Source organism: Mastigoproctus giganteus, chromosome 6 (genome assembly GCF_048544385.1).
Source record: "Mastigoproctus giganteus isolate SK-2022 chromosome 6, ASM4854438v1, whole genome shotgun sequence".
Lineage (NCBI taxonomy): Eukaryota > Metazoa > Arthropoda > Arachnida > Uropygi > Thelyphonidae > Mastigoproctus > Mastigoproctus giganteus.
Window position 1 is genome coordinate 232,276,780 of NC_143580.1, and position 27,606 is coordinate 232,304,385.

The 27,606-nt window shown below is 38.0% G+C and overlaps 1 protein-coding gene across 2 annotated transcripts in view; it reads left to right on the forward strand.

Annotated features, from left to right (window-relative positions):
* Positions 1 to 27,606, forward strand: part of LOC150085082 (polypeptide N-acetylgalactosaminyltransferase 14-like) — an 83,622-nt gene that overhangs the window by 43,183 nt on the left and 12,833 nt on the right. For both annotated transcript variants that reach the window (XM_090375753.1, XM_090375754.1), the window contains 9 exons: positions 11,537 to 11,632; positions 11,745 to 11,812; positions 14,961 to 15,026; positions 15,723 to 15,844; positions 16,056 to 16,143; positions 22,898 to 22,982; positions 23,860 to 23,963; positions 26,187 to 26,406; positions 26,864 to 26,947. In XM_090375753.1, coding sequence (XP_090231879.1) covers positions 11,537 to 11,632; positions 11,745 to 11,812; positions 14,961 to 15,026; positions 15,723 to 15,844; positions 16,056 to 16,143; positions 22,898 to 22,982; positions 23,860 to 23,963; positions 26,187 to 26,406; positions 26,864 to 26,947 — 933 coding nt within the window. The remainder of the gene's footprint in view (positions 1 to 11,536; positions 11,633 to 11,744; positions 11,813 to 14,960; positions 15,027 to 15,722; positions 15,845 to 16,055; positions 16,144 to 22,897; positions 22,983 to 23,859; positions 23,964 to 26,186; positions 26,407 to 26,863; positions 26,948 to 27,606) is intronic.

The following is a 27,606-nucleotide window of genomic DNA, read 5'->3' on the forward strand; positions in this document are numbered from 1 at the left end:
AACATATACCACCAAAATAACACTCAATTCACTATAGCCAAGCTTATAGATAGCTGGTTCATAGATTTATACAGATTCCATCTCAAACAGATACGTTATTCCAAGACCACAACCAACGCGATACGAGCGCGAATCCAGATATTGCACAATAATTTTCTGATTCTGATATTATTTTCAAAATATTGTCCAAATACAGGAGTGATAATTTTAAATGAGAACCCATAAAAATGCTAATAACTTCAGGGGTAAAAGAATACTTGAGACAAAATTTACAAGTAACGTTCTGTGCAGTCTCCAGCTGTCGACAACTTGCAAAACTACAAATGCGCATGTGTAGTGCAAGGAGAAGAAGGAATAATATGGCTTTCAGTATCGAGAAGCGTGTATTAATGGTGGAACTACCTCAGAGTCGTTTAAAACTACTTAACGTGATTTTTGTAAAGATTTCGATGCCTTAAGATGCCATCAAAATCTGCGTAAACTTGTGAAAATGTTCGAGTAATGTGAGTCGTCAACTGTTGCCACTGAGGAAAGTTTTACAGACGTTAGGGAGAGCCTGGGAGCAAGTCCAGCGAGTCAATATAGAGGTTTGTACAACAGAATAAAATATCACAGAAAATGTGTACAGAAAATTCTGATGCAGCATATGAAATGCCCCTACACCCTGCGAAGATTAGTGTGGTACGCGATGATCTGCCGCAAGATTGTTGGGCCCATCTTTTTCGTAGAAACCATAACATCCAGCTGTACATTGACATAGTTCACGAATTTCTGGTACACCTCACTGAAGAAGAGATTGTTAAAGTGTGGTTTCAGAAAGATTAGACAACAAGTTACACTTCATGTTCATCTATGGCCCAGGTGTCCTTGTTAGGAGATCGCATAATTTCAAAAGTCGTCACCCGGCTAGCTAGATTTGTTGATATTGGACTTCTTTTTTGCGAGCTATGTCAAAGATAATGCCTACAACAATAATCCACACAGTTCTTACAGAATTGATTAGCAAAACATATCCAACATCACCCCAGCACGCTGCAGGCACCCTTTTCGAACATGAATCTTTGTACTCGGTAATGTTGTTCGTGATGTTTTTTAACATTTTTTTTTATGAAAAATTAGGTATCATTAAAGAATGCTACTTGTGAATTGCATGCTTATTTTATTCTAAGTTATTCGCATTTTCGTGGGTTCTTATTGAAAACGATCACCCAGTACTTTTGGAAGTACAGTGTATAAATAATTAGCAATTCACAACACCAATATTTCATCTTAGAACACGCTCAAAGCAAGTCTTTGTAATTGCTGCACGAGATACAGAAAAGAAAAGTCGCATTTTCCACATTAATGCAGATTTCCCTTATTATTCTATTAAGCATTTTAATGAGATAATTGTGGAAAATATCCTACTCTTCCAGTACCACATGAAGTATATTGTGTACAGCACTGTGGGAATAAAGTTCTTATATTTTCTCATCCATTTTGTGCTCTCGTGGGTAGCACAGTTGGTAGAATCGCCGTCTTCCCCCACCGGGTGGAAAAGGCATGAGTTCGAGTCCTGTCGATGATATAAGGAATGTTTTAAGTGGTTTTTTACACAACGTGGCTGAGTTAGTCGGTCTCAGAAGGGGGAAGATGGTTTTTTCTCCCGGAAACCGTTGTTTTTCGCCCAGCAAACAAAAAATCGATCACAGAACACACGCAATTTATAGATAGTATACAAGGAGCAATATACCCTTAGTCACTGATGCTCCTAAAACCTCTATTATGACAACAACAACCCATTTTGTGCTTCCCCATTATTCAGCATTAAAAAAACAATTAACTTTTTCTAAAATCTTTTCTTCCAAGTCCGTTGTATTTCAATGTGCACATTAAGATGCATCAAATCGCCACTGTGCCATATGTGAAAATATAAACAAAACAAGCAATTTGTATTACATGGTTACGCGTTGTACAGGGGGGTCATATCCTATTTATGTAAGCCCTGTGTAGGCACTTCACCACGAGTTGCCTCTGTATTGCTTGTTGTTGTAGTAGTAGGGTTTTAGGAGCAGCAGCAACTAAGACCATATTGCTCCGAGTATACTGTCTGTAAATTGAGTGTGTTCTGCGGTTGATTTTCTGTTTGCTGGACGAAAAACCCGAGTTTCCGGGAGAAAAAACCATGCTACCCACGCCAGAGACCGATTAACTCAGCCAAGTTGTGAAAAAGGCCCATAAAAATTCCTCACGTCTGATCTTTAGCCGCAAAACTTGTACTAAACATAATTTTTCTGCTTACAAGTATGCGAAAAGTCCTTTATCTATTAAATTTCTTATTTGGAGGCAAGACCAGCTAACTTATTTGGAGGCAAGACCAACTACTGGTAATTACGTAAATATTCTCCCATCATGCATTTCGCACTCAGGATCGTTATGAGAGAAAAAAATACATTTTTTTTTTTGTCCCTTTGTAGATTAACATATTTGTCACGGCTCCTACTTCCAGTTTACTGTCATTATGACTTCTTTGAACAAAGATTAATTCTTTGTTCAAAGAGACAGTCGAAACCAGTTGGTTAAAATTTAATATAGAAATATAAGAATTGCGCTAGAATATTTTAATTTGCTTGAAAACTATGCGCTCATTCCCGGATATCAATTTTTTAGGTCCAAAATTACCGGAAACGGAGTGGACGAAGAGTAAGGGAAGAAAAAGTTTGCTAACTGGGGAGGGAAAGAGAGGGTGAAAAGTGATTGTTCACTTGCTTGCCCGGGAGGAGTTTTTAGAAATATTTTCGAACCGGAATTTCCTTTCCAGGCCTTCCCCAATCCACCTAAAAGTGAAATCCCAAAATAATTTTGAAGACCTAGCTTATACTTCCAAGTAATTCAAGAATGCATATAACAAGGCTATTTTTGTTCGCATTTTATTCATAAATGCATAAATCTTCATATCCATCCATACTGTGTCACAACTCAACCCACAGTGGGAGAATTTTCATGATATTTTATATTTGGATTTTTTTTAGAACGATTTCTGGAGCCATCTGCAAAATTTCATTAGAATCTGACCAATAGAAATCCGGCAATATTTTTTCTTCCTTCTTTCTTTCATATTTTTAGAGTTATATATATTGAGTAGCCACTTCGATGATATTTGACTCACTGTAGTCCTTTCGTTTCAGTGCACAAGTCTTGTGTGCCCTCTTGGTAGCACAGTTGTTAGGATTGGCCGTTCTTCCAACCGAGTGAAAAGGAATCCGAGTTCGAGTGCCGTCGATGATGTGAGGAACGTTTATGGGCTTTTTTCACACGTGGCTGAGTTATTCGGTCTCGTTTGGCTAGAATGGTTTTTCTCCCGGAAACTACCGTATTTTTCATCCAGCAAACAGAAAATCGATGATCGCTGATGCTCCTAAAACCCTATAACAACAACTGTACCACCTCCAACAGATGGAGGTACAGAGATTGTCCAATAGGCTGACTCGTCGCAGTCAGCCTATTGGACAATCTCTTAAATGTTAAATTCCACAATCTCTTAAATCTCATTAAATGTTTGAATGGTATAAACAGTTCAGAGGATATTCGCGATGACCCAAAAAGTGGAAGTTCGTCAACCTCTCGAAATGAGGATAAAGGTTCAAGGGTTTGGGAAATTGTGGTAAGAGATCGTCGCTTGACCCTCAGAATGATAGCTAATGAGTTGGATATGAATAAGGAGACGATTCCTCAAATTCTGTATGAAGATTTATGAAAAAAGAAGGCCTGTGCAAAATTTGTGCTACACAGTCTCACGGATGAACAGAAGCAACGTAGTCATCATGCGAAGATTTCGTTTGACTTGTCAAGAGAACCTAATTTCCTCGAGTGTATTGTCACTCGAGGAGATGAGTTTTCGCTGTTTCAGTATGACCCAGGGACGAAGCGTCAGAGCATGCAATGGACTTACAAATAATCATTAAGGCTCAAAATGTTTTCTTTACAGAATCTAGACAATGCTGATCATGTTTTTCGATAAACAGGCTGTTATTCGCAAGGAAATTATACCTAAATGGGAGATAGTCAGTGCTGCGTTCTACGTACAAGTCCTTCAAAAGCTATTTGAAGCACATTTCCCGGGTAAGCCACAGTTTCAAAAGAAAGGCAGCTGGTTCTTGTTGCACGACATTTCTGACAAAACATGGCATTGTACAGGGTCAACCATTCAACTCTCCCGATCTAGCACCAGTCCTTCCCAAGATGAAAAGTGCCCTCAAAGGAAAGAGATTTCAGTATGTTGAGGACATAAAGAAAAACGTAACCCCGAACTGAACAACTCTTTTTGGATACCTTCACTGACTACTCTTTTAAAACTTTTAGAAGGGGGTAATAAGTGCATTCAGTCAGGTGGTGATTAGTTTGAATAAAAATGAAGCCATTTTGAGCTCCCTCACTTGAGAAAGAGTCGGATTCATTGTTCATTTTAAGGAAGGGCTGAGTTTAAACTGGTCGGCAGTGGAAATTATTTCCTTTGTGGAATCTGTGGAAATTATTTCTTCCCTGAAATCATTTTTTTAGGAGATTAAGGAGCTTTCAACAACATTCAAGTATATTCTGGAACGTTCCAGAATACTGTTATTTGAGGAAGAAAGTGATTTGGATATATCTGGAAGATTCTAGAACTTTCAACAGCGTTCTCTAGAAATATTGCGAGCCTTCTAGAAACTTTTTCTACTGGTATATATACGAGTGGGTTCCACACCAAGCAAACATTTTCGTATTTCAAAAAGTGTGTTTCAGAGAGCAAGTGGTGAACAAGTGCTTTAGGGAATTAGTGTTTGTAAACAAATGTTGTGTGCATTAATGTAAATCGTGAACTGTGTTCAAAGTAGAAATAAATATCTACAATTTTTTAATTGTGTTCTCATGTGCGCGTACCTCAACCATGCATGAAATATGTCGCGTTCTATGCGAAATAAGCCTGATAGCTTTTGCCACATTTGCGGAGAAGTGGTATTAAAATCGCAGTAGAAGCCACTGTCACAACTTATGAGAAAAGCCTACGAACTCTATTTTTGGAGTTCATTGGAACTCTATTGGAGCCCATACTTTATCTATTTTCAAGATAAAGTATGGGCTCCAAAGATTTTCTGTAGATCATGTTCAAGGACATTAACAGGCTGGCTTAGAGGTGGTCATAAATCGATGCCTTTTGCTATTCCGGTGATGTGGCGGGAACCTCGAGACCACATGAACGATTATTACTTTTGCATGACCAATGTTTCTGGGAAATCCAAGCATAAATAGATAGTGCCAAAAAGTAAAGTAGATACGATGATACAGTGCCAAAGCTACCAGAAACTTATGGACTTGACTCTGATTCAGGATCTGAAAAGGAGTCTCCTGAAGATGCAGAACCCAGAACGAGTACAGAACCAGACTTTTCAACTCTTGATACCGCAAAGCTGCATCTAATCATTCAGGCAGAATTGAACGATCACGGTTTCAGCAGTGAAATCTTGAAAAGGGTGTCAAGGTGTTTTTATAGGAAGAGGCAATCTAACATAACGACCTATTACTCCATGGATGGTGCTTTGGCTTATTGTAACAGTGTCCAGAAATTAATGAAAGAGTTGCATCTGGAGCACACGTCACCGAGTAGTGGAGGCTTTTCATCGATTCATCCAGTCAGTATGAAAACAGTTTTACACCATAATGGAAATAAATATCCATCTATACCAGTAGCCCACATGCAGTTCACATGGAGGAAACGTACGAAAACCTATTGGTTATTTTGCAAAAATATGCTATCAAGAATTACAAATGGAATATTTGTGTGGACCTAAAAGTGGTAGCTTTGTTGACTGGGTTACAAGGTGGATACACTAAATACTGTTGATTTTTATGCGAGTGGGACAGCCGAGCGAAGGATTGGAACTATATAGAAACTATACCAGGCCAGAAAAATGTAGCACGTCCTCCTTGGTGGATAAGCCAAAAATCTATTTACTTCCATTGCACATCAAGCTAGGTTTGATAAAAAAAAATATTTGTGAAGGCGATGGACAAAAAAGATATCAGAGAAGCCAAGATAAAAGAGGGAATTTTTGTGGGTCCTCAAATCAAACTGCTGTTCCAAGATGAGGAATTCACTAAAAAATTAAATACTACAGAAATAAGAGACTGGAACGCATTCGAAAACGTCTGCCGGAACTTTTTAGGAAATGAGTAATCACAAAACTACAGTGAAATTGTGGATGAGCTAATTTTAGCTTACAGAGAGTTGGGATGCAACATGTCGTTTAAGCTTCATTTCCTGCATTCCTTTTAGACTCTTTTTCCCTAAAACTTGGGAGTGGTCTCCGATGAACACTGTGAAAGGTTTCACCAAGACATTTCTCAAATGGAAAAAAGATACCAGGGAAAATGGAGTCCAAATGTGTTGGAATATCATTTTTGTTTTACTGTTGGAATCTCGCACAGGTGGACTATTATAAAAGACAAAAAAACGACAAAATAAGTGTTTTGTTTTCAGATAAACATTTTTGTAAATAGAATAAGGTCAATAGACCCATTGCTCAATATTTAGTACTGTATGTAACATTTTCTTAAAATATATGAAATCTTTTTTTATTAGAAACTTTTTGACTTTAATCTCTTTTCCTTAAAATTGGTGAGAGTTACAGTTGGTGGGAATACAGCAATATGGTTGCCATATTTGAATTCAGCAATGTCAAATCTACAAGAATCACCCTGAATTTTAAGAGGGAGCGAAATAAAATGTTTTATTTTTTTTTGCTGACCAGCGAATTGGTCTTCATCCGACTCAGGTAAGCTCCTTTTCTTCTTCGGGACTTGGTTTCAAAAGGGGGGGGGGGGCTATGTGGGATAGAAACGCTCTCAGGACAGGGGATATAAAGTGAATGACCCGATTTTGCATTGTACGAGGACGTCTAAACCCTCCTTCTCCGTGCAGTCATTGAAATTTCAATTTTGGCAGTCGTTTTCTCCTTCCATTCAGTTATTTCCTGCATTAGCATACCACCCACCTTTATAAAAAGAGGGAAAAAAAGTGAATGGAAGCAGTAAGAAGAAATCGATCAGTGTCTAGCACTTTTTACATGCAAATAACCTTGACTTGAACTGAATAACGATATTGAGAAATTTTCTGTTGGTTAAACCACTAGATGGCACCACTACACATCCGTTCTGAATCGCATCTTCACTTCCAAAAGATTATGCGACAATAGTGACAGTTTTAGTGTAGATGTTCCGATTTTAGTTCATTTGATTTGATTTCCTTTATATGAACAGAATGTGAATATACACATCCTGTCAATGGCTGTAATCGGCTATCTTTTAGGAGAAAATAATAAATAAAAATAAAACGAAGGAATAACTTAGCGTCGTTTAAGAAAGCCTCTAGTCACTGACTACGCAAGTTCTTACAGTTAGCACGGTGGTTACGCTCTCTATTTTTTGTCAAAGATTTGTGGTGGTAGAACCCACCAGCCGAAAGTGGGGATGGAGGTGGGTGTAGAGAGAAGGGTGTTCAGGGGAATAAAGTATAGGACCAGGGCTCCCTATTTGGGGGGGGGGCGCTCTGAGGACAGTGGTTCTATGTATATATTCCCACACCTACCAGGCCAGCTGGCGCCAGTGTCAGCGGATCCCACGCCAGCCACACAGGAGGGGAAAGCGTCAGCAGAGCATCGGGGGTTCCTCCCCAGCAGTCCAATACGGGGAGGGGGCCTTCTAGAACAACACACACACAGCCTTTCATTCTTCCCAGGTATATACAATCATACTAATAATTTCATTTTTTTTCCAGGTTAAGCAGACCTCTACCCACAAAGAAGAGCATTTAGACAGTCACCAAAAACATATCAGACAGGCCTTCAAAGTCACATACAGACAAACACATTTACATACATACATAAGAACAGACCTTCACAGACATTTATATACAGACACAGTGACCTCGTGGGTAGCACAGTTGGTATGATCGCTTTTCTCCCCACACCGGATGGAAAACGCTGAGTTCGAGTCCCATCGATGACGAGAGCAATTTTTATGAGTTAATCGGTCTCAGGCGAGAGTAGTGTGGTTTTATCTCCAATTTGGTAATTAACGAACACATGAGTCCTGTATGAGGCTCAATTGACACAGTTTAGCATTTAGGGATCCACACCCTGTCAGCAAAAACGAGATAGTCCTGGTGCAAACCAGCATGATGTCAATGGGAAAACTAGGATTACCTGTGAGAGGAACCTCCTACTGACATCCCCTTTATCTGAGTGTCTTTACCTGTCTTAGTGTTGGAGCAGGCAGGTCAGGATTCTTTTTCTCTCTTGTTTGGAGTCAACTGCCAGATCAAGGGTGATTCCCATGATGCTGGCAGGAATTTGTCTTTTGAGCCTGTAGTGCAGGCTTCTGATTACTTCCAGGTCCAAAGGCAGCGGACCAGCCAGAACCTGCACAACAGGGGTACTAACCGTGCGGCATGCCCTAGTTATAGTAAGCAAAATGACACGATGGATTGCTCCTAGTTTGGCTCTGTTGGTGACCAACAGCATCCTAGGGAACCACACCAGCCCCATATGTTATTACTGGGAGGAAAATTGCCTTGAAGATAAGTGCAAGAGTTTTACTTTTAAAGCACCAGTCTGTCCTGCTAATACTAGCTATCATGCCAGCATAGCTTCTCACTTTGTTGCCAACATACGCAAGATGAGGGTGGAAGGTCAGCTTTGAGTCAAAGATAATACCCAGGTATTTCACCTCTATTGTCATGGCTATCTATAGTTTATCTTTTAGTAAGATATATTTAGTTTTGGCGTTGAATATAGTCAACTTGTGAGTTTTGGCACGGCTCTGTAAGAGGTTCAGGGCGTGGTTTGCCGCATCTTCTAATTCTCTTCTAGTGTTACCCTTCAGAAGGACAAGATCAACTGCAAAAGCGGCTTTGTCAACGCCCAGCAACTCGTCCAGCGCTAGTTTCCAAAAACAGGGACACAGTACTGAACCTTGTGGGCATAAATAGGTAAAATTTCTATGCATGCGCTGATATCTGGTCGTTACTGCAATTTTCCTGTTTCTGAGGTAATCTTTGATGTATTCATATAAGTTCTGCGGTATATTTGTTGGAACAGCCTTCTGAGAATGCCGGGCCACCATAGGGTGTCAAAAGCTCGAGCAAAGTCAACAGAAATGGCCAGCATAGTTTTCCTGTGTATTGCCGTGCAGCTGTTGTTCAAGAGTGAGAGTCTGGTCATCATTTGGGAACAGAAAATATTATTGACTGTTCCGTCCCAGGTGTCGGTTGATGTTCCGTTATGGTGTCATTGGCGTGCATGACATCACCTTTTGGCAGCTTGTTAGTAACTATACGGTAGACAAAACCCAAACCCCAAGGGTTTGCATTACCAGAGGTACCAACAATTGCCCACCATGACTCTTTTTTTCTTCTGTCTCATTAGTCGTGTATACGAATTTCTTAAGGAGCGGTATACCTCCCTCCAGACTTCCACCTTTGCTTGGAGCTAGCTAGGGTTCGGGGATATCCAAAATCATACAGATTCATTGAGGCCTCCACAGACACAACGTGGGCAGTCTTAATCATAAGAAATACTACCTTCACTGTAACCAGGATTGTCTATATTTGCTCTCCTACAGCAACTTGTGCCCAAATCATCACTCCTCTAGGAAGTTTCCACGTCATATCTCTCTAACCAGGACAAAACATAGATCCATATCTGCAGTATTTAAATACTGCCAAAATCACATTGCCTGGAAATCGAATACTTGTATCCTCAAATGTTAACTGTAGATCACCTCTGTAATATAGCCATAATTTTGAAAGAACTACCTCAAAGAGAACAGACAAAGCGGGCACTCTAAATGGGCAGGGCCTGGAGATTTTCATAGCCACTTCACTCATGAGAATTCTTAACTAGTCACACAATCTAGCAACAAATAGTTGCACAAGAGTGCAGTAGACATCACCATGGCCCCAGCTGTCATGGCAAACAAAATAACAAATTGGAGGCCCCTGAACTACGTCCGACCACTGTGCAATTACATGCCAACTAAATCAGCGTCCCCCCAGTTTATGACATAATCATATATACTATGAACAAGCCTAATTGGGCTAAATATGCTGAAAAATTACATATTACCTTCTAGGGAATCCTCCGCATCAAAATGATCAACTACATCCTGATGAATAGGTGATTTAATTATAAAAGCCACTGAGACAGTTTTTAAGGAGAAAGGTCCCAGGAAAATGCTGTCCTCTGGTGGTGCCCTAAACTAGAGACACTCAGGCGAAGGGTGCACCGGGAGGTCATTTTCAAAGGCCTAGATCTAGCTGGCCAGCTGTTCACGAGACCACCTGATTCTGATTGTTTGTTATTTTATGGCGCATTGGTATCTGAGGTCATAATGGGCCAAGTCGAAGGTGATTCTGAAATTATGCAATTACCAATCTTTCAGTACCAGCATAATGTGCTTAACACAGGAAATGAGAAGCAGGTAACGAAGCGAGCATCTTGTTTGCTCTAGAACAAAATAAAATGCAATAGGAGATTAACAACTTAATTGAAATTGGAGACTGAAGTGGCTATATCGGGCAGTTTATTTTATGGATTGCTGTAAAGCATCCAAAGTTATGATTTACTAAATATTATTTCCATTAAGATAAACAATGAGTCATCTTGTTAGCTACACTGACCTAACAGCTAGTAGGTCGAAAGCATGCCGTAGGGATGCTACTCAACTGCTTCCCACAGCTGTTGAAAAATATACGTGAATCTCTACTTCGAATAACTCACTTCTCCTCCACCCACAGGTGCTCAATTGGATTCGGATCTGGTGTCCGATGAGGACACTCCATTAAGTCCAACTCACTATCGCCTTGCTGCAACCAATTCTATACAATTCTGGCATTATGATATGGTGTATTATCCCGTTGGAAGAACCCATTCACTGCAGCCACGAAGGGACGAACCTAGTCGAAGAAATTTGTTATCGCATTCCATAATGAAGCACGTTCGACTCTATTGAGGACAGTGATGAGGTGAGTACAAACGAGTGGCATCCAAACGAATGGCTTCTTCCAACAGAATATGCGCTACGTTACAAAGCCAAAATTGTACTCAAGTAATTCCAGAATCATGAGTAATTCCAGTCACCAGATCTCAATACAATTGAGCCCAATGGGGAAAGGTTGAACGAGCTCTTTGTAGTATAGTTCTACAACAATTCAATTAGCAAAAACTGTGGGTAGCAGATAACATCAGCTTAGACCAGCACCCTTTGTCAGAATTTTGACACATTGTTGAATCCATGCAGGGAGAAACAAGGCTGTTTTGAGGACTAAAGGAAGATCTGCTCACTATTAGGCAGGTGTAGCTGATAAAGTAGTCATTACTCCACTGTTATGTAATGCACTACAAAACGGCCTTCCCCTAGAACTGCATCGGGATTAAGGTGTCCTGATTAAATTGGTAAACAATAAAAATTCCTAATTTTAAATCCTGCAAAATGCTTTATTTTTTTTAAAAAATCATTTCAGATGTAAACAGCAAAAGTACCTGCAGGATACCACAGTTAGCGTTGTTATCGCATTCCATAATGAAGCACGTTCGACTCTATTGAGGACAGTGATGAGGTGAGTACAAATTGTCAACAACATTATTCTGATCAGGCACGCTGTTTCTTGCTTATTCTGACTGATTTCCTCCTTTTTGTTTTCTTTCTTTCTTTCTTTTTTTCTTTCTCAGCGTCCTTAGCCGTTCTCCAGAGGACTTACTGGAAGAGGTCATTCTAGTAGATGACTTCAGTGAAAGTGGTGAGTATTAAATGATATTAAAACAAGGGTCATTATATAAATAAACAATTTAATGAATTTTATTAACTGCTACTTCAACTTATTTCTTCCCCATTTTTCTTTATGACTGCAAAAATTTGATATCTGAAACCACTGCTTGATTCAATTTATTACAAAGTTCGCAAACCAGTCTCGAAGCTGTTTCAGACAGGTAAGAGCGGGGTTAGTGACAGTTCATTGCTCCAGACGTGACCTGTTGTGAGTTTCTCAACACAACGCCAGTCTGTGACAACAGCTTTCTTAAGGCTGCTGCATGCGTCTGTCTGCTACCTTTTGTTTATTAACTTATTTGTCGACATCAGCCAGAAACGAGGAAAGTTCAACTGACAACATCGATACTACATGCACAATCTTCCTGTTGACTTTTCATCCCAACCTGCCTTATGTATTAATAGAAAGTTTCGACATATACAGAGAAAATTATGGCACACAATTTTTGTATTGTGGGGAAAGAAAAGGAAAATCGAACATGCATATTTTGAAGGAGAGAACTATAGTCTTTAGCAAATATACTATATTAATTAACAGGTATCTCTTTATATATGTTGATCTTCCTGCTTGGGGCCCATGAAAAAGGATAACCCGCTGAGAAGATTCCTAGTGGTGTAATTCGTCCATGGCTTTGCTGATTAAACTCTCTACAATCCGAATATCTAATTTCCTATTTTGGTAGGCTTTTGGGACTTTCTGCTTCTGTCCTCTTGATGTCTCTCTGCATCAACGGGTTCATATATATATCTATGAATCAGAACAATGTTTATTTGCATCATTTACTTGTGTTATAGAATGATTTCAATTTAGGTTAGAAAGGGTGCAAACTATCAGTATGAAAATGAATAAAATCTATTTATAATTATTCAGAATCTTCTGTACTTAATAAAGTAGTATATGATTCGAATGAGAATAACACATAAATGTCCAATGTATGTTTAACGAACTGTGATAGTAAATGCCAGGAGTAATAAAGTAGTATAAATTGGCCCAAAAGTAAAAAAAACACCTTTGATGAAGTCAATTTTAAAATTATTAACGTTTGAAATTTTTAAATTGGAAATTTCTGTTGGATAATTTCTCACTATCAGTATATAAATTGTCTTTCTTGGAGACTCCTCAGAGTAGCACGATGGTTGTGATAGTATTCATGCACACTGTGTGGAAAATGGTTGGATTCTGTTCTTGACAGAAGTAAATTTTTTTAGAGTGCTTTTTCCCTGCTGTATTTAATATTTATTTGTGGCTTTGAAAACTATGGGGAGGATACAGAATTTCAGCTATTTATACAGTTCGTTGCGCCCTCGTGGGTAGCACAGTTGGTAAAATCGCCGTCCTCCCCACACCGGGTGGAAAAGACCTGAATTTGAATCCTGTCGATGACGGGAGGAATTTTTGTGGGCATTTTTCACAACGTGGCCGAGTTAGTCGGTCTCTTGCGTGGGTAGCATAATTTTTGTCTCCTGGAAACTTGGTTTTTTTTCATCCAGCAAAATAGAAATCGATCTCAGAACACGCAAATCACAGAACAACAACAACAGTTTGTTGCAATTTCTGGTAAAAACATTTTAACAGCTTCAAGATTTGCCGTATCCATTGCCAAAAATATTGTTTATTTTATGGATTTATATTGTCCATTTTAAGTATACCTTTTGTTTATGATCATTTAATACATGGAAAATTCTGCTTATATCAGCGCCACCTTGAGGTGGCGCTGATATAAGCAGAATTTTCAGTCACGGGCTTGAACCCCGATTCTGATATAAGCAGAATTAGCAGTCACGGGCTTGAACCCCGGTCCACTTAAAGAGTGTGTGCTACTGCACTCTGGCTCTTGAGCACTCGGCTACGTCAGGCCTAAATATAGTGAACCCCCAGAGCTTGCCCCAAAATGAGCGGGGGCCCTGTCCAAGAATTGCTTGCGACGCCCTAGGATTCTGTGCAAAATTTATATAGGGCGTTTTTGTAATAGTGATTTTATTTTTCAAATTTTACAGTAGCTAAGAAACAATTAAATAATTTTATATATTATACTGAACAAAAATTTTTTAAATACGAATAATAATATTTAATACATTAATCAATAATATTGTTTTGACTATTTCAGCGCGGGGCCCTGTTCGATAGAACCGGTTGTACATGCTTGTGGCTGGCACTGCACCCCCTGAATTGACTGATCCATCAAGGTTTAAAAGAAAATGAAATGTTATTAGATTATATTTAGTGCATTTTAACCAATGAATGAAACCGTCACTACTACATTCATTTAACTTCTAATTTTCTGTAATTTTTTTATTTTGTTATAAATAATTGAAATGTTGCCAAATTCTTCTACTAGAGAGCTAGCCACTAATGATCAATATCCAATACAATGCAGAAGCATAACATGAAATAAAATGTTTTGGAATAATCTTAGGAGGTAATTATCCCTTAGATCTGTTCTTGACCACGATACACCCAATTCCGCTGAACTGTCCCACCCATCAGCGGATACACTGATGGCCCAGAGGAATGACTACTTCCATTTTAATAAAATTCCTTTGGAGCTTTAACGTTGACTCTGTTTCTTTCCCCCAGCCACACACATGTGCACTCAGGATGCGAACGATGTTCTTTCAACGTGTGTGAAGAGAAATCTGGCTTCGGTTCTAATCGGGAGAGTAGGAAGTGGCAACTCTTGTGGGCCTTTTCACGCAATAGGTAAATTTGTATGTCTCGGGTGTTTCAAAGAAGTTGCGTTTGGGATCGCGGAGATGGGGAGAGCCAATTGCCTCTATTGGAGCTTGTGTAGGGGCAACATTTAGCTATTTTTGTAGAAGAATTTAGTTGTCTCAAGAGCCAAATGTCTTCGCCGGGAGGCTACTGACGTCTATATTCTAAGTACCATAGAATCCAAAACAAGTCAGAAAGGATAGGTTATAGCTTATTTAATTTGCAGGGAGAATTTTTTCCTGATTCAATCTGTGTTTAAGTTCTCATATAAATTAGCTAAACAGTAAACCAGAGATGATTTCTGCAAAGAGAGAGGTGATAGTTGTTTGTAATAAATGTGAAATTGAATACATTAAATTTGATATTTAAAATTTTCCTTTTTTTTTTTCTTTATTGATTTCATCAGTCAATGATGGCTTGGATCTTACAGTTCTACCCAAGGTCCTTCTAATCAGGAACCAAAAGAGAGAAGGTAAGGATATATATAATTTTTCATGACAAAAAAAATTTTAATTTCTACCACGGTGTGTTTATTTCCTCTTTTATGTCAAATTAATATTATGTATTTAAATACATTATGAAAGAGAGGAATGTATACAAATTTGTATAACTAGTAATATGTATTACTTGTGTAATCGTTTCAGGTCTATTATTAATAGTTTGAGTAGCTTCCAAAATGTGGAAACTGCTCAGTTCGTTTTTGATAAACCATGGATTTCTGGTAATCCAAACTCCTCTGACTGTTTGGTCGTCCAGGAGTATAAACAGAAAATTTATTTTTTATTTATACAAAATAATCTAAGGGTGTGAGGTCGGGTGATGTACTAGTATTTAAAAGTCTTGGACCAATGAATGACATGATATACGTTAATATTTTGGGCAATTTCGCTTTGTCTACAATAAGGTCAGTATGATGAGTCCCTTTTCTGTTTAAGCATGGTAATGCCATGCCGTGCTGTGCTGCGGTGGGTCGGTTTTAAGATATGGGCACCTTTTAAAGCTTCATTAATCTTCCCAGATTTCCGACTTTAACCATATCGAATGGCTATAGGCCATGCTAACCACTGACTGAGGCCCATGCTATAGGCCTCAGTCAGTGGTAAAATTGACTAAATGACGATCAGATTATATCTGATTGCTAACAGTAAATATTATTTTCTGTTTTCAGGCTTGATCCGGTCAAGAGCTGCAGGCCTAAAGGTATCTAGTGGGAACCATGTAATGTTCCTTGATAGCCATTGCGAGGTGAACACTGGCTGGCTGGAACCCCTTGTTGATATAGTGTTAAGGGTATGTATTACTGGTAAACGTTAGTTTTTGTTGGTTTTTATCCATCCATTTATTTTGCCCAATATAAACTTTTGCATGATAGTACTACAGTTACTAGAAGTTTCTAGTATTTTATGTAGGTAAAAATGTAAAATGTTTTTTTATCACTTCAGTTATTCAAACTGAAGAGTATAAAAACGTATCGTGATTGGTTTCTTTACATTATTTTCAGAATCCAAAGGTTATTGCCACTCCAGTAATAGATATAATCGACCAAGATACTTTTACTTACCGACCGTCTTCTGCTGAGCTACGAGGGGGCAAGTGTTTCAAATCTGTTTATTTAAATTCGTTCTTATTAGAGAATTAATGTTTATAATAGTAATGGGATTTGGCTAATATACATAAATTACTTCTGGAGATTAATCTTGAAAGTATTACAATGAATCATGGCACATACAAGGTGTGTTTGAAAAATTTTCAGGAATAATTTTTTTTAAAACGATACTATTAGCGCCATACATTGGCTATTATTGAAACTATTCACTATTAAGCAAATTGCATTTTAAACACATATATTGTACAAATATATAATGACTTTTGTGTGTTTAATGAACACTTTAAAATAATTAAAAGCGAAAATCTCAATTGATGTTTTACCATAAGCCACTTTGGAACAGTATATTGTATCGGTACAAGTGTGTTTATAATTTAGAAAATAATAAAAAAGACGAGAAACATCATGAAAATTATGGCCACGAACGAACAAATGACTGTCTAAAGGATGTTAATGGGAAACACATGAGCTCAGGACTCGATTCTGACATTTTAAACGTCATTGGTTGTGTTACTTGACCCGAGGACTGTCTTCATGCAAATCCCCCTGTCAGCCCACAGGCAAACCCACCTAAGGCTATGGCTAATCAGGCGAACACCGCCTTTTTCAGTGGCATGAAACATATGCTCACAAGCGTAACAGATGAAGTAGTTGGCGAATTTCTTAAACCTGTTGCAATCCAGGCCGAAGAATACATGCATAATCTGGAAGAAAAATATTCTCCGAATATTCGAGTGCTTATCAATCGTTCTCATTATCAACCAAGAACTCCGAGCACAGAACGAAGAAATAAAACAGGAAATTTTCTCACTAAGAGGCCAGATCACTGACCTGAAAAGCTGTATGATGCTATGGGGTAAGCCAGATTACCAAACAATACCGCGAGTGCCTCAAACCTCGGAGCCTGAACGTGAAGAGGATGGCTCTATACTCCACAGAAGTGGACAGGATGCCCAAGCTCATGCCCCCTTCTCGGCTATTAATGCTGAACCATTAGTGGGACATAGACCAAAAGATGCCATATTAAATATCCCTCCTGTCCTGTCTATCAGCGAAACAAAGAAACTAGAGGATTTGTCGAGCAACCATCGGTGATAGATAATCATGAACAACAGCCCCTGGTAGAATATATACAACAAGGATCTAAGGCCCCTGTCGAAGGCTACCAACCAAAGAGCATCTTCGGTTGGTAGCCTTCGACATACTCTGGTTCTGCCAGATCCCGAATAATAATTTTAATGTAGATACAGTGCATACAAGCCTTCCAACAGATGGCCAATTGGTAAGGAGGTTCAGTATCACAGCCGTCAGAACCCGAGAGAAAGTCTTTGTTACTAAGCTTGCCCCGAACACGCAGGCGAATGACATAAAGGCCATGTTTGCTCAAGGATTCGGAGTCCACACAAAAGTAAGACAGCTGAAAACAAGGCATCCTTCATATGCGTCATTTGTGCTCACATGCTCCCCTGATGACCTAAATCTAATCCTTGAATACAACTGGCCACTGGGTGCACTAGTTAAAAGATATCGAGAAAAGAACACCGCATATGTGCAGAGAACCAGTAGTACGCATCAACCTATATAGCCACTAAAGCAACAGAATACCCCTTCTGGAGAATGCCAGACCATTTGTTTTTTTATTCAGAACGTTAGAAGTGTTGTTAACAAACTGCACACATTGCAGACCTGCCTACTCCTTAAAGAATATGACTTTATGTGTATAGTGGAGACTTGGCTAAATTATAACAGGCAACTGGATCTGCTGATACAATCCTCTAGTTACAGATTTATTGGGAACAGCAGAATAGATAAGCAGGGTGGAGGAGTTGCAATCCTTTATCATGAAAGTTTACATCCTACAAGAATTAAACCAAGTCAATCTGAAAACTTTGAAGCCATATCAGCGTCTTTCAGGAGGAAGACTCAAGAAATCCAAGTCTGCCTTATCTATCTTCCGCCGGAACACAGTGCTAACACCAGGACAGAGCTTCTTGTGTGGATTTCAGAGAAACTTTGCACAGATATTCCCATGATTGTAACTGGCGACTTTAATATGCCTAGCCCAAGGCACGATAAGCTAAAGAATACCTTGATGCAACCCTCCAAACCTTAGTAGGACTGACCCTACTTGATACGCTTCCGACTAGGGGAGAGCAGCATTTGGATTTTTATAATAATATGATAAACATAAAAAGTGTCACCCCTCAAACTAAATTCCAGTCAGATCACAACCCAATACGTTGTGAAATTTCCCTGTCCAATAATGCAGGTGAGCAACGCATCGACGAGCAAACTCGTCAAACCAAGAAGATATACTCTCTTAAGTTCATTAAACCTGAGATGATTTTAAAACATCTCAAGACCTACAACTGGAATGCTTTATACAATAAACCGGTGGAAGAAGCTACCGTTCTGTTGTTTGGTTTTTAGTAGCATTAGCAACTAATGCCATATTGCTCCGGGATATACGGTGGTCATTCCCCGACCTTTCCGCATCCTCCGTATTTGGTGGTGACGGGCTCGAACCCCGGTCTAATCAAGAAGCGTGTGCTACGCACTGCTGCTCCTTCCCACCTGGCTACGGAGGTGGCGCGGAAGAAGCTACCAACTTGATTGAGAAAGTGCTCCTATTTATTGCTGACCTGGGTGCCTCAAAAGAGGTAAGGGTTACCGACAAAAACTAAACCGTGGTTCAACGAGTATTTAAAACAGGCGTTTGTGGCCAAGCAAAAGGCTTATCGGAAATGGAAAAATTCAGGATTGAATGAAGACCTCACGGACTACAAGAAAAAAAAGAGCCATTTTCTTGAAAAAGAAACGACATTAGCGGCAAAAAGGCCGCTAAATTTGAAATGGAAGAAACCACATTCGGACACTGGGCTAAGGAGTGCTTTGAAAGGCTGCCAGTTGAAGGTAAAGCAAAAAATGTTCAAAGATATCAGCTGGAGGATATGGCGCAACATATTTTAGCGAGAGGAGGCGTTTGTGAGAATGCTTTATCCACAGTCACTATTTCTAGAGATCTCATCAATGCCATTAATTCCTTGCCTAACAAATCTACGATCGGCCCAGACGGGTTTCCTATCTTTATTTTAAAAATATGCAGTGCCTATATTGTTATTGTGCTGTTGCACATTTCTGAAAACATCCTGAAAGATGGGGTCCTCCCCCAGAGATGGAATCACTACTTTGTGCTGCCGGTGCCAAAAAAGAACCCTAAAGCCTCTTCAGACTTTCGACCTATATCCATCAGTTGTTCTCTTTTAAAACTCTTTGAAAAAGCCATCTTTCCTGCTTTAACCCAACAGTGTTTTGCGCACAGGCCATCCCACCTCCATACCGTAGTACCAAGACGATCCACTACTACTAATCTGTTGAAGACTCTCTTCAGAATGCAGCACGCATTAAACGAAAAAGCCCAAATTGATATCATATTCCTTGACATAAAGTCACCTTTCGATAATGTGTCATTACTTGCCCTTGAAAATATATTGAAAGTATTTCCGCATTGAGGGCAAACTATTACAGATCATCAAGACCATTTTGAAGTGAAGGCACCTACCGTAATTGTACAACACCAAGAATTCTGTGCAGAATATACCCTCACTTGGGGCATCCCTCAGGGAGGTGTTTTATCAGCTTTGCTGTTCGCTTCCGCCCTGGAGCCTTTTCTGGCACGGAATCAGAATTTTATTTCCTACGCTGATGATATAAAATATTTTGTTGTCTCTAATAAAGGATCTCTGGTGTCCGATGTCAATTCCCATGCCAATGCTAAGCTGTATGAACTGGAGACATACCTATGTAAAATTGATTTATGGCTAAACTCAGACAGCACAATTGACAATAACTAATAAGAAGATAAAGAATTAAATCAAATTATCTATTAATGGAGCACAGGGTAAGAATGTCAACTCGTACCCTCGTGGGACGAGGGCCTTAACTTCCAAAGGCACTTTCAGAACACAAGATCAAAAACTCTTGTTGCCACGTGGGCTGTAAGACAGGAAATAACTGGGATTCGAAACCAGCAACTAGTGACCCAATATATCCAAAGATGTATTGTTCCTGTATCCTTGTATGCTTTGACAATTTGGTCCTCTGCTCCAAATACTTATATTAGGAAATTTCTCAGCCTGGAATACTGGTTGCTCCAGTGGTTGAATAGAATTGCTGGGCAGCACTTCACAATTTCAAAATCCATACTGTATGCAAACTTGAACACAGCTCCGTGGATTCAAATGATCACAATATGTGACATCTGCACTCTAGCACAACTTCTGACTGGGAGTTTAGATGCCCCTCAAATTGAAAATCTTGTAGTAAGGTCCCGCACTGGAGCCAGCTTCCACAACCCTCATAGTCTCCGAAGTGCTCTCAACAACACTGATGGATTGAGACAGATGTTTCCTGCCTTACTCTTCAGCTCTTTAGAGACTTCAAAATAGACCCGGACAGGTACTGCCATGAGAAAACTTACAGGAAGCTCATTGCAGCGGATCTGTATACGAAACTACAAATATGATGAAGAACATAATTAAAGAAAGATTTCAAGTGCCCTCGAACTCATAAAAATCTTAAATGAACAATTTATAGTGTCTCCAAATGATTCTTATAGGACTGAGGTTATTCCTTTTTATTCAGAGAATGACAATCAGAATCAATTCATAGTGTCATTTTTCTATGTATCTATGTTTTGTAATTTTTTCTATGAATGTATGATTTCTGTATCTATGTAATATTTCCTCTATTTTTATTTATCTTATGTATTTGCTGATATTTTATCCTTTGTTACACTCTAATAAGTTTAGTTGGATGTATACGTGAGCCACCCTCCTAGATAATTTCTGTACAGGGGTGTTTGTTGAATAAACATGATGATGATAATAATAATAATCCTCACACTGGATTGAAAACACCTGAGTTAGAGTCCTGTCAATGACTCATGAATTTTTATTGGTCTTTTTCACAAAATGACTGAGTCATTTTGTCTTAGGTAAGGTTACATGGTTTTTCTTCTGCAAAACTAGGCTTTTTTGGCCAGTAAATAAACAGCAAATTGACCACAGAACATACACAATTTTACATGTGGCACAATATAGCCTAAGTTGTTGATGCACCTTAAACCCAACAACAACAACGATAAGTTGTGCTGGCTGAAAAGCAAATAAATGACTGGGAAAAACTTCCTGTCAAGACCTGAGTTTGGTTAATCATAGATTCAAATGAAGAGACATTTAAGAATTCCTCCAGTCTCAAATGAATTCAAACCCAGACCGCTCCAAATGGGTGACAACTGGTTAATACCTAAATTATGACATCATTAGATAGCTGTTTTCCCTGCTTTTTGTTAAGTCCACTACTGGAAACTTTGTTAAAACTGGCTTGCACTTCCAGTACCTTTTAAAAAAAAACAGTGGTGATAACCACAGTCCTCACAATACTGGAAAAGAACTGGTTTCACATCCTGTCAATGACATGAGGAATTTTGTGGGCTTTTATCAGTCGAAGGATGAGTTGGCTAGTCTCAGGTGAGAATAACTAAGTTTTCTTCTCCCCGAAACTTGGGTTTCTTGCCCAGGAAATGGATAACGTGATCAGAGAACACATGTAATTTATGGACATAATTTAAATGGTTAATACCTAAATTGACATTACAAGATGACTGCTTGCCCTGCTTTATTTTGGCTTACACTTACAGGACTTTTTTTCACAACGTGGCACAGTTAGTTGGTCATGGGCAAGGGCTGCATGGTTTTCATCTCATGGAAGCTAGAGTCCTTCGTCCAGAAAACTGTAAAGCTGACAGAGAATACATGCAATTACGGATGCTTAATTGCTTTTGCATTTAATGCGCATCATAACTGAGCATGGTTTGGTTTGAAAAAAATCTGAACAAGATGCCTTTCAAAACGTTTGAAAAAAGAAGCATTACTCTGTTGCTGAGTTTGTTTGTTTATCAATTAGAGAAGCATGCTTGATACAATAGGTTCAACAAGGTGAAGCCATGGCCCATATAGCAAGGAGACCCATATAGAAAACATAACTGGCATGTTTTCAGTATTATGTCTGTAACTTCCTGTATAAAATATATTGTGTCTGTAACTGCATGTATAAAAGTTAGTTTGCCTGTTTGCTGGATGAAAATCCTAAGTTTTCTGAAGAATAAAACCATTCAGTCAGCCACATTTTAAAACAAAAAAAAAAACCTGATAAAAGTTCCTTCTCTTTAAACCCAAGCCATACAGTGGTCATGAGCAAAAATGATCATGATTCCTTGTTCCCACGAGGATACTAGCATTGTGACAGAAATGACTTCAGAAAGAGTGCCTAGCGAGTTCATAACTACAATGTATAGCTTTTGACTCTGTATTATAGATCATACTACTCTTATTAACCCAAGGGGCTCATATCTGGTGAGTATTGGGCTTGGCACACCCAGGGTCCTGAGCTGGATATCATCATTCTTCTCTTTCTTGGTGACTCTCTCAGGGTAACTCGGGAATTTTTTTTTTTGGCTGGTGCAGCATAAGCCTCAGGCTTCCTTGCACCATATATCTAATAATAATAATATAATAATTGCATTTAAAATTAATTTTAAAAGAAATTTGCTTCTTTTGTAGTTCCTGTTAGCCAATTTCATTAGCAGACTGATTCATATTTTATTCAATTACTTATTATAGCTCTAGAATCATTTTATAGAATTTATGGATTTTTTTTATTATTTTCTATTTTAGGGTTTGATTGGAGCCTTCACTTTAAGTGGTTGTCAAACAAACCAACCCAGAGTTCTCAAAAAGCCAATCCAACCCAACCCTTCAAGTAAGAGAAGGTGAAAAAACTCTAGGATTTTGTAGAAATTGAATTATGTGTAAATATTCCTGAGAAGTTCTTAAAATTTGAAATATAATTAATGAAAAGTCTCTCTTTTTTGTTTTTTAAATAAATATTCACTGTCGAATATACTTTATTATGCCAAATATTGATTAATGATTACTAATGTTCAAAACTTAATCAGTTCTTATCCTTGAGCAGTGTTTCATTTATTGAAGTCTACTAAAAGTTACATGTTGACTATACCAGGTTGGGAAAAATTGATATGTATGTTTGTATAAATAGCTGCTAAGTGAGTTGACATCACGTGACCTCTATGGTATACCAATGAGCCCTTGGAAGAATGGGAAAAATAATAGTATATACAAAATCTGCCCAAGTGCAGGCGAATGGCACAAGATTGTTTTCTGAAGGACATATTCCACATAAATGTAGAGGTATTTTCTGAGAATCAGTTGACTTCAGGTAGTAGGAAAAAGGGCTAGGATTTCAGTTCCTTTCATACCATCCCTCAAGTTAGCCTTAAACTTGAGATCAAGTTTAAGGCTAACTTGATGACTAGTCTGACTGAAAAGGCCTTCAAGAAATTGCCCCAGTTATCAACAAGATTTAAAGCAAGTCCTTTCCAAATGAGCAACGAGTAGTCGTGTAGGAGGACAGTCGTATAGGAGGACTTAGTTCTGAATATTTGTAGGAACATAAAACTCATGCTCTTACATCTACTATAACTAATATTACAATATCCTCTAATTAGGGGACATTTGTAATATTAATTATATTATACTAATGCTCACTACTCAAAACTTCTGTTTTGAGCAGCAGAGAACAACCATGAATAAGATTTTAACAGCCTTTCTTTTAATAGAAGTCCTGTCATCCTTGGAGGCTTATTTCTTGCTCAGAAGCAGTGGTTCCAGTATCTTGGTGGTTTTGATCTAGGCCTAGAAATATGGGGAGCAGAAAACTATGGTATGTAATTTATGATTGTGAATTAATATACAGTAAAATTCCGTTACAATGAATACAATTTTAATGAAACTTTCACAATACAAAAATATTTATATCACAGCTGTGGATTTGCTGGAGTGGGCTTGGAAGGGGAAGGAGTCCCCTGCAAAATTTTTGGGAATTATCCAAGCTCCTTGTTAAAAAATTAGTTTGATAAAATTTAACAGATTATATTTAGGGGGAGGGGGATGTAGATCTGTTGGAATGGATGCCGAGAAGGGCAATGAGGTTGGTGAGGAGAATGAAAGGGCTATCTTACCAAGACAAGCTTCAGTTCTGCAAATTGCAGTGTATTAAGATGGGCACCTGCAAGGTGATCCGAATGAGGTTTTAAGGCTTTGAATGGATTGAGCAAGCTAGATGCTGATGGAATTCTTCCTCTTTCTTAGACTACACACAGATGAGGGTGCATAAATTAAAATTGTTGTTTAATGTGCTTGAGTAGTAACTCAAATAGGAGATGAGGTGGAGGACGATGGAAATTATACACTAATGCATGTTGTTAATTCTAAGTATATAGGGGGTCCCATGACTTTGTCATTTCTTCTAGAGGTGATTCCTGAGGTCATTCTCAGTGAAAAATGTTGTATCAGCTCAGAAAATTCAATATCTTGAACTTAGAGACATGGATAACCAGTTGGAATTATGTCATTGGTTAGTTCCACATCCCCATTTGTGTTGTTACATTTTACTTGCAATGGAGTCAGCAACACCAAAAACTCTTGTTTATAGGCTTGCTTACAAGAATTTATGCTGATCTGTGGACAGTAACTTCCAAATCTCTGATTGGTGATATTTGCACTTGATTTTGCAAAATGAACTGATCCTCTTAGAAAATGTTCCTCTGCAGTATTATGGCAGATGTGCTACCAGCATGATAGAGCACCTCTGCATTTCATTAAGAATGTAATGCAGTACCTGAATGATTGGTTCCCTAGCCAATGAATTGGCTGTAGTGATATTGGTCACTGCATTCACCCAATCTCAGCTCCTTAGATGCCCACTTATGGCATCACATGAATAACATGGTATGTGAACATATGATACATATAAGACATGAATTACTTTAGAAAATTTTTGTCTCCACAAGACATATTAATAATATTGCAGTTCTTTGTAAAGCTACAGGTTACATATTCATTAGTTGAATGACCTAACGTTGTGCCTCCAGGATGACAAGAGATATTCTGAACAATTATTGTAGGTTTAATTACAGTAATTGTTCATAAACTGTACATCATTTTAAAAAATATTTTCAGTGTAATATACAATGTAATGAAATCTTCCTATTACTATTAAAAATTATTGTGCCACAGAGTAAAAACAGAAAGAAAATGACAAGTTTCAGTTAAAAATACATTGATGTTCGCACAAACAAAAAATCCACGCCGCGATGTCATGATTATTGATTGGTCCTGCCATTACCATCGCCATACCTGGTTGGAGTCACTGCACATCTCGTGCTGTAGTGATTCCTTTAACCGAAACAGGGGATGTCAGGTCCATCTCATTACTGAGACAACCATCCTCTTGGCTGACAAACATTGGCATTTATGTTCTCAGGCATTACAGTTACAACTACAAGCTTTCCCTTCTAACAGCTAATTGTTACATACACGCAGTTCACCATGCATGACTGCCATGGCATGCACATAGTTCTATATTTTAGATTAACGGTCACAACTGATGAAGGATGCCTTCCAGTCCGAAAGCTATGTATTACTTCCCTGTATTATTTTTACTCGTGTTTTTTGTTCGTGTGAACATCAACGCATTTTTACATAACATTAAATGTATTTTTAATGGAAAGAAAATAACCCATTTTCTTTCCGTTTTTGCTCTGTGGAACAATAATTTTTTAATATTAATATGAATCCAGAGCACAAAGGCCTTTTTGCTTATATCTTATTCCTAATAAATACTTTTTACAATACCAACTTCCTTCAAGTCAAGCTAGATTTCAAATACCTATAGTTCAGTAACCATTAAAAATCAGACCCATATCAAGATGACATTTTTCACTCAGAATGACCTCAGGAATTACTTCCTGAAGTTATAAAGTTGCAGGATACCTTGTATTCACAGGTGGAATAAACTTTGGAAGACCTCCTTTTATTTATGTAGATGATTATCCATAATCATTGTGGTTATTAAGGCTTTCCATTTTTATTTTATTTTTTACAGAGATTTCCATCAAGGTTTGGTTATGTGGTGGCCAAGTTCAAACCATACCGTGTAGCAGAGTAGGTCATGTGTTCCGTAAACGGCATCCTTATACATTCCCTAATGGCAGTGCTGTTACTTACTTGCATAACTCCCGTCGAGTAGCAGAAGTGTGGATGGATGAATACAAACATTTCTTCTATGAAATAAAACCAGAAGCAAAAGCTGTTGATGTTGGAAGGTAAGAAATATATGTATGAAATTAATATATAAATGCACAATATGTATGAAATAACCATTTGAATGCATTAAATGTATGAAATAAATACAGTAAAGTATGGAGATGCTGATGAGAAGTGAGATTATTAAATGATTTAATGGGGGAATTTGTTAAATGGTTAATTTTCTGAATAAAATATTTCAGTGGATCTGTTTCATAGGAGCAGATTCATTGAAAATAAAACAGATTTACTTTCTGTTTGATTCTAGAATATATATGGAACTAGCTAATGGGGTTAAATATTGATTATACATTAAACTAGATGATCATTATTTAGTTTAATAAATCATTTCATTATTAAAATTTTGTGGTCTCTTAAAAAATATTCTAATTATGTTTTTCTGCAAAGATAAGGAAATTGTAGCAATAGTTTTTCCTGTGTATGTGATTTAGTTAATATTTTATCAATATTTTATAGCTTGGATGACCGATTGCGGCTTAAAGAGAAACTTCGGTGTAAATCCTTCCGGTGGTTCCTGGATAATGTCTACTCTGAATTAAGGTAGGCACTGATAAGAATTTGTGCTCTGAGATGCTTTGTACTTATTATTATCATTGAACTTGATATGAAGTACTACTGCTTTGCATTTTGCCACGCAGCTGTACTCCACATGCTAATTTTGCTTACTTTTAAAGTAGAGATCTCCAATCTTTTCAGTATATTGGAGATATCTTTGAACAAGTGAACCTTAAATTGTTTTCTTGTATAATTGAGAACCACTATTTCTGCAATGATAAGGAATAATCATAGGAAAACAAAGTCTTTTTATAAATATATTTTAATACATTTGAGAAAATAAATAAATAAAAATTAAAATCTTATCAAATTTAGCATTTAAATCCATAAAAAATAAACATTTTAACAAATATAAATGTCATTTGTTGTTGTTATGATACCACAGTACTCAGAATTTGGAGTATAGATAATCACCAAGATAACTTACGTCTTCATTCTCAGAAGCAAGAAAGGGAATAAATCCCCCACTCTCTTTAAAAACACCATACTTCTTTAAACCAGGAAAATTGTAGAGTTCAGTGTGTTATTTCCGTTTATAAACTGTTGACCTTGAAAGGAAAATATGTGCTTAACTTATCAAAATGAAGAAGACAAAATGCTAAAACTCACAAGCTTCATTTTTGAGAATTATAAAAGAGGATGCT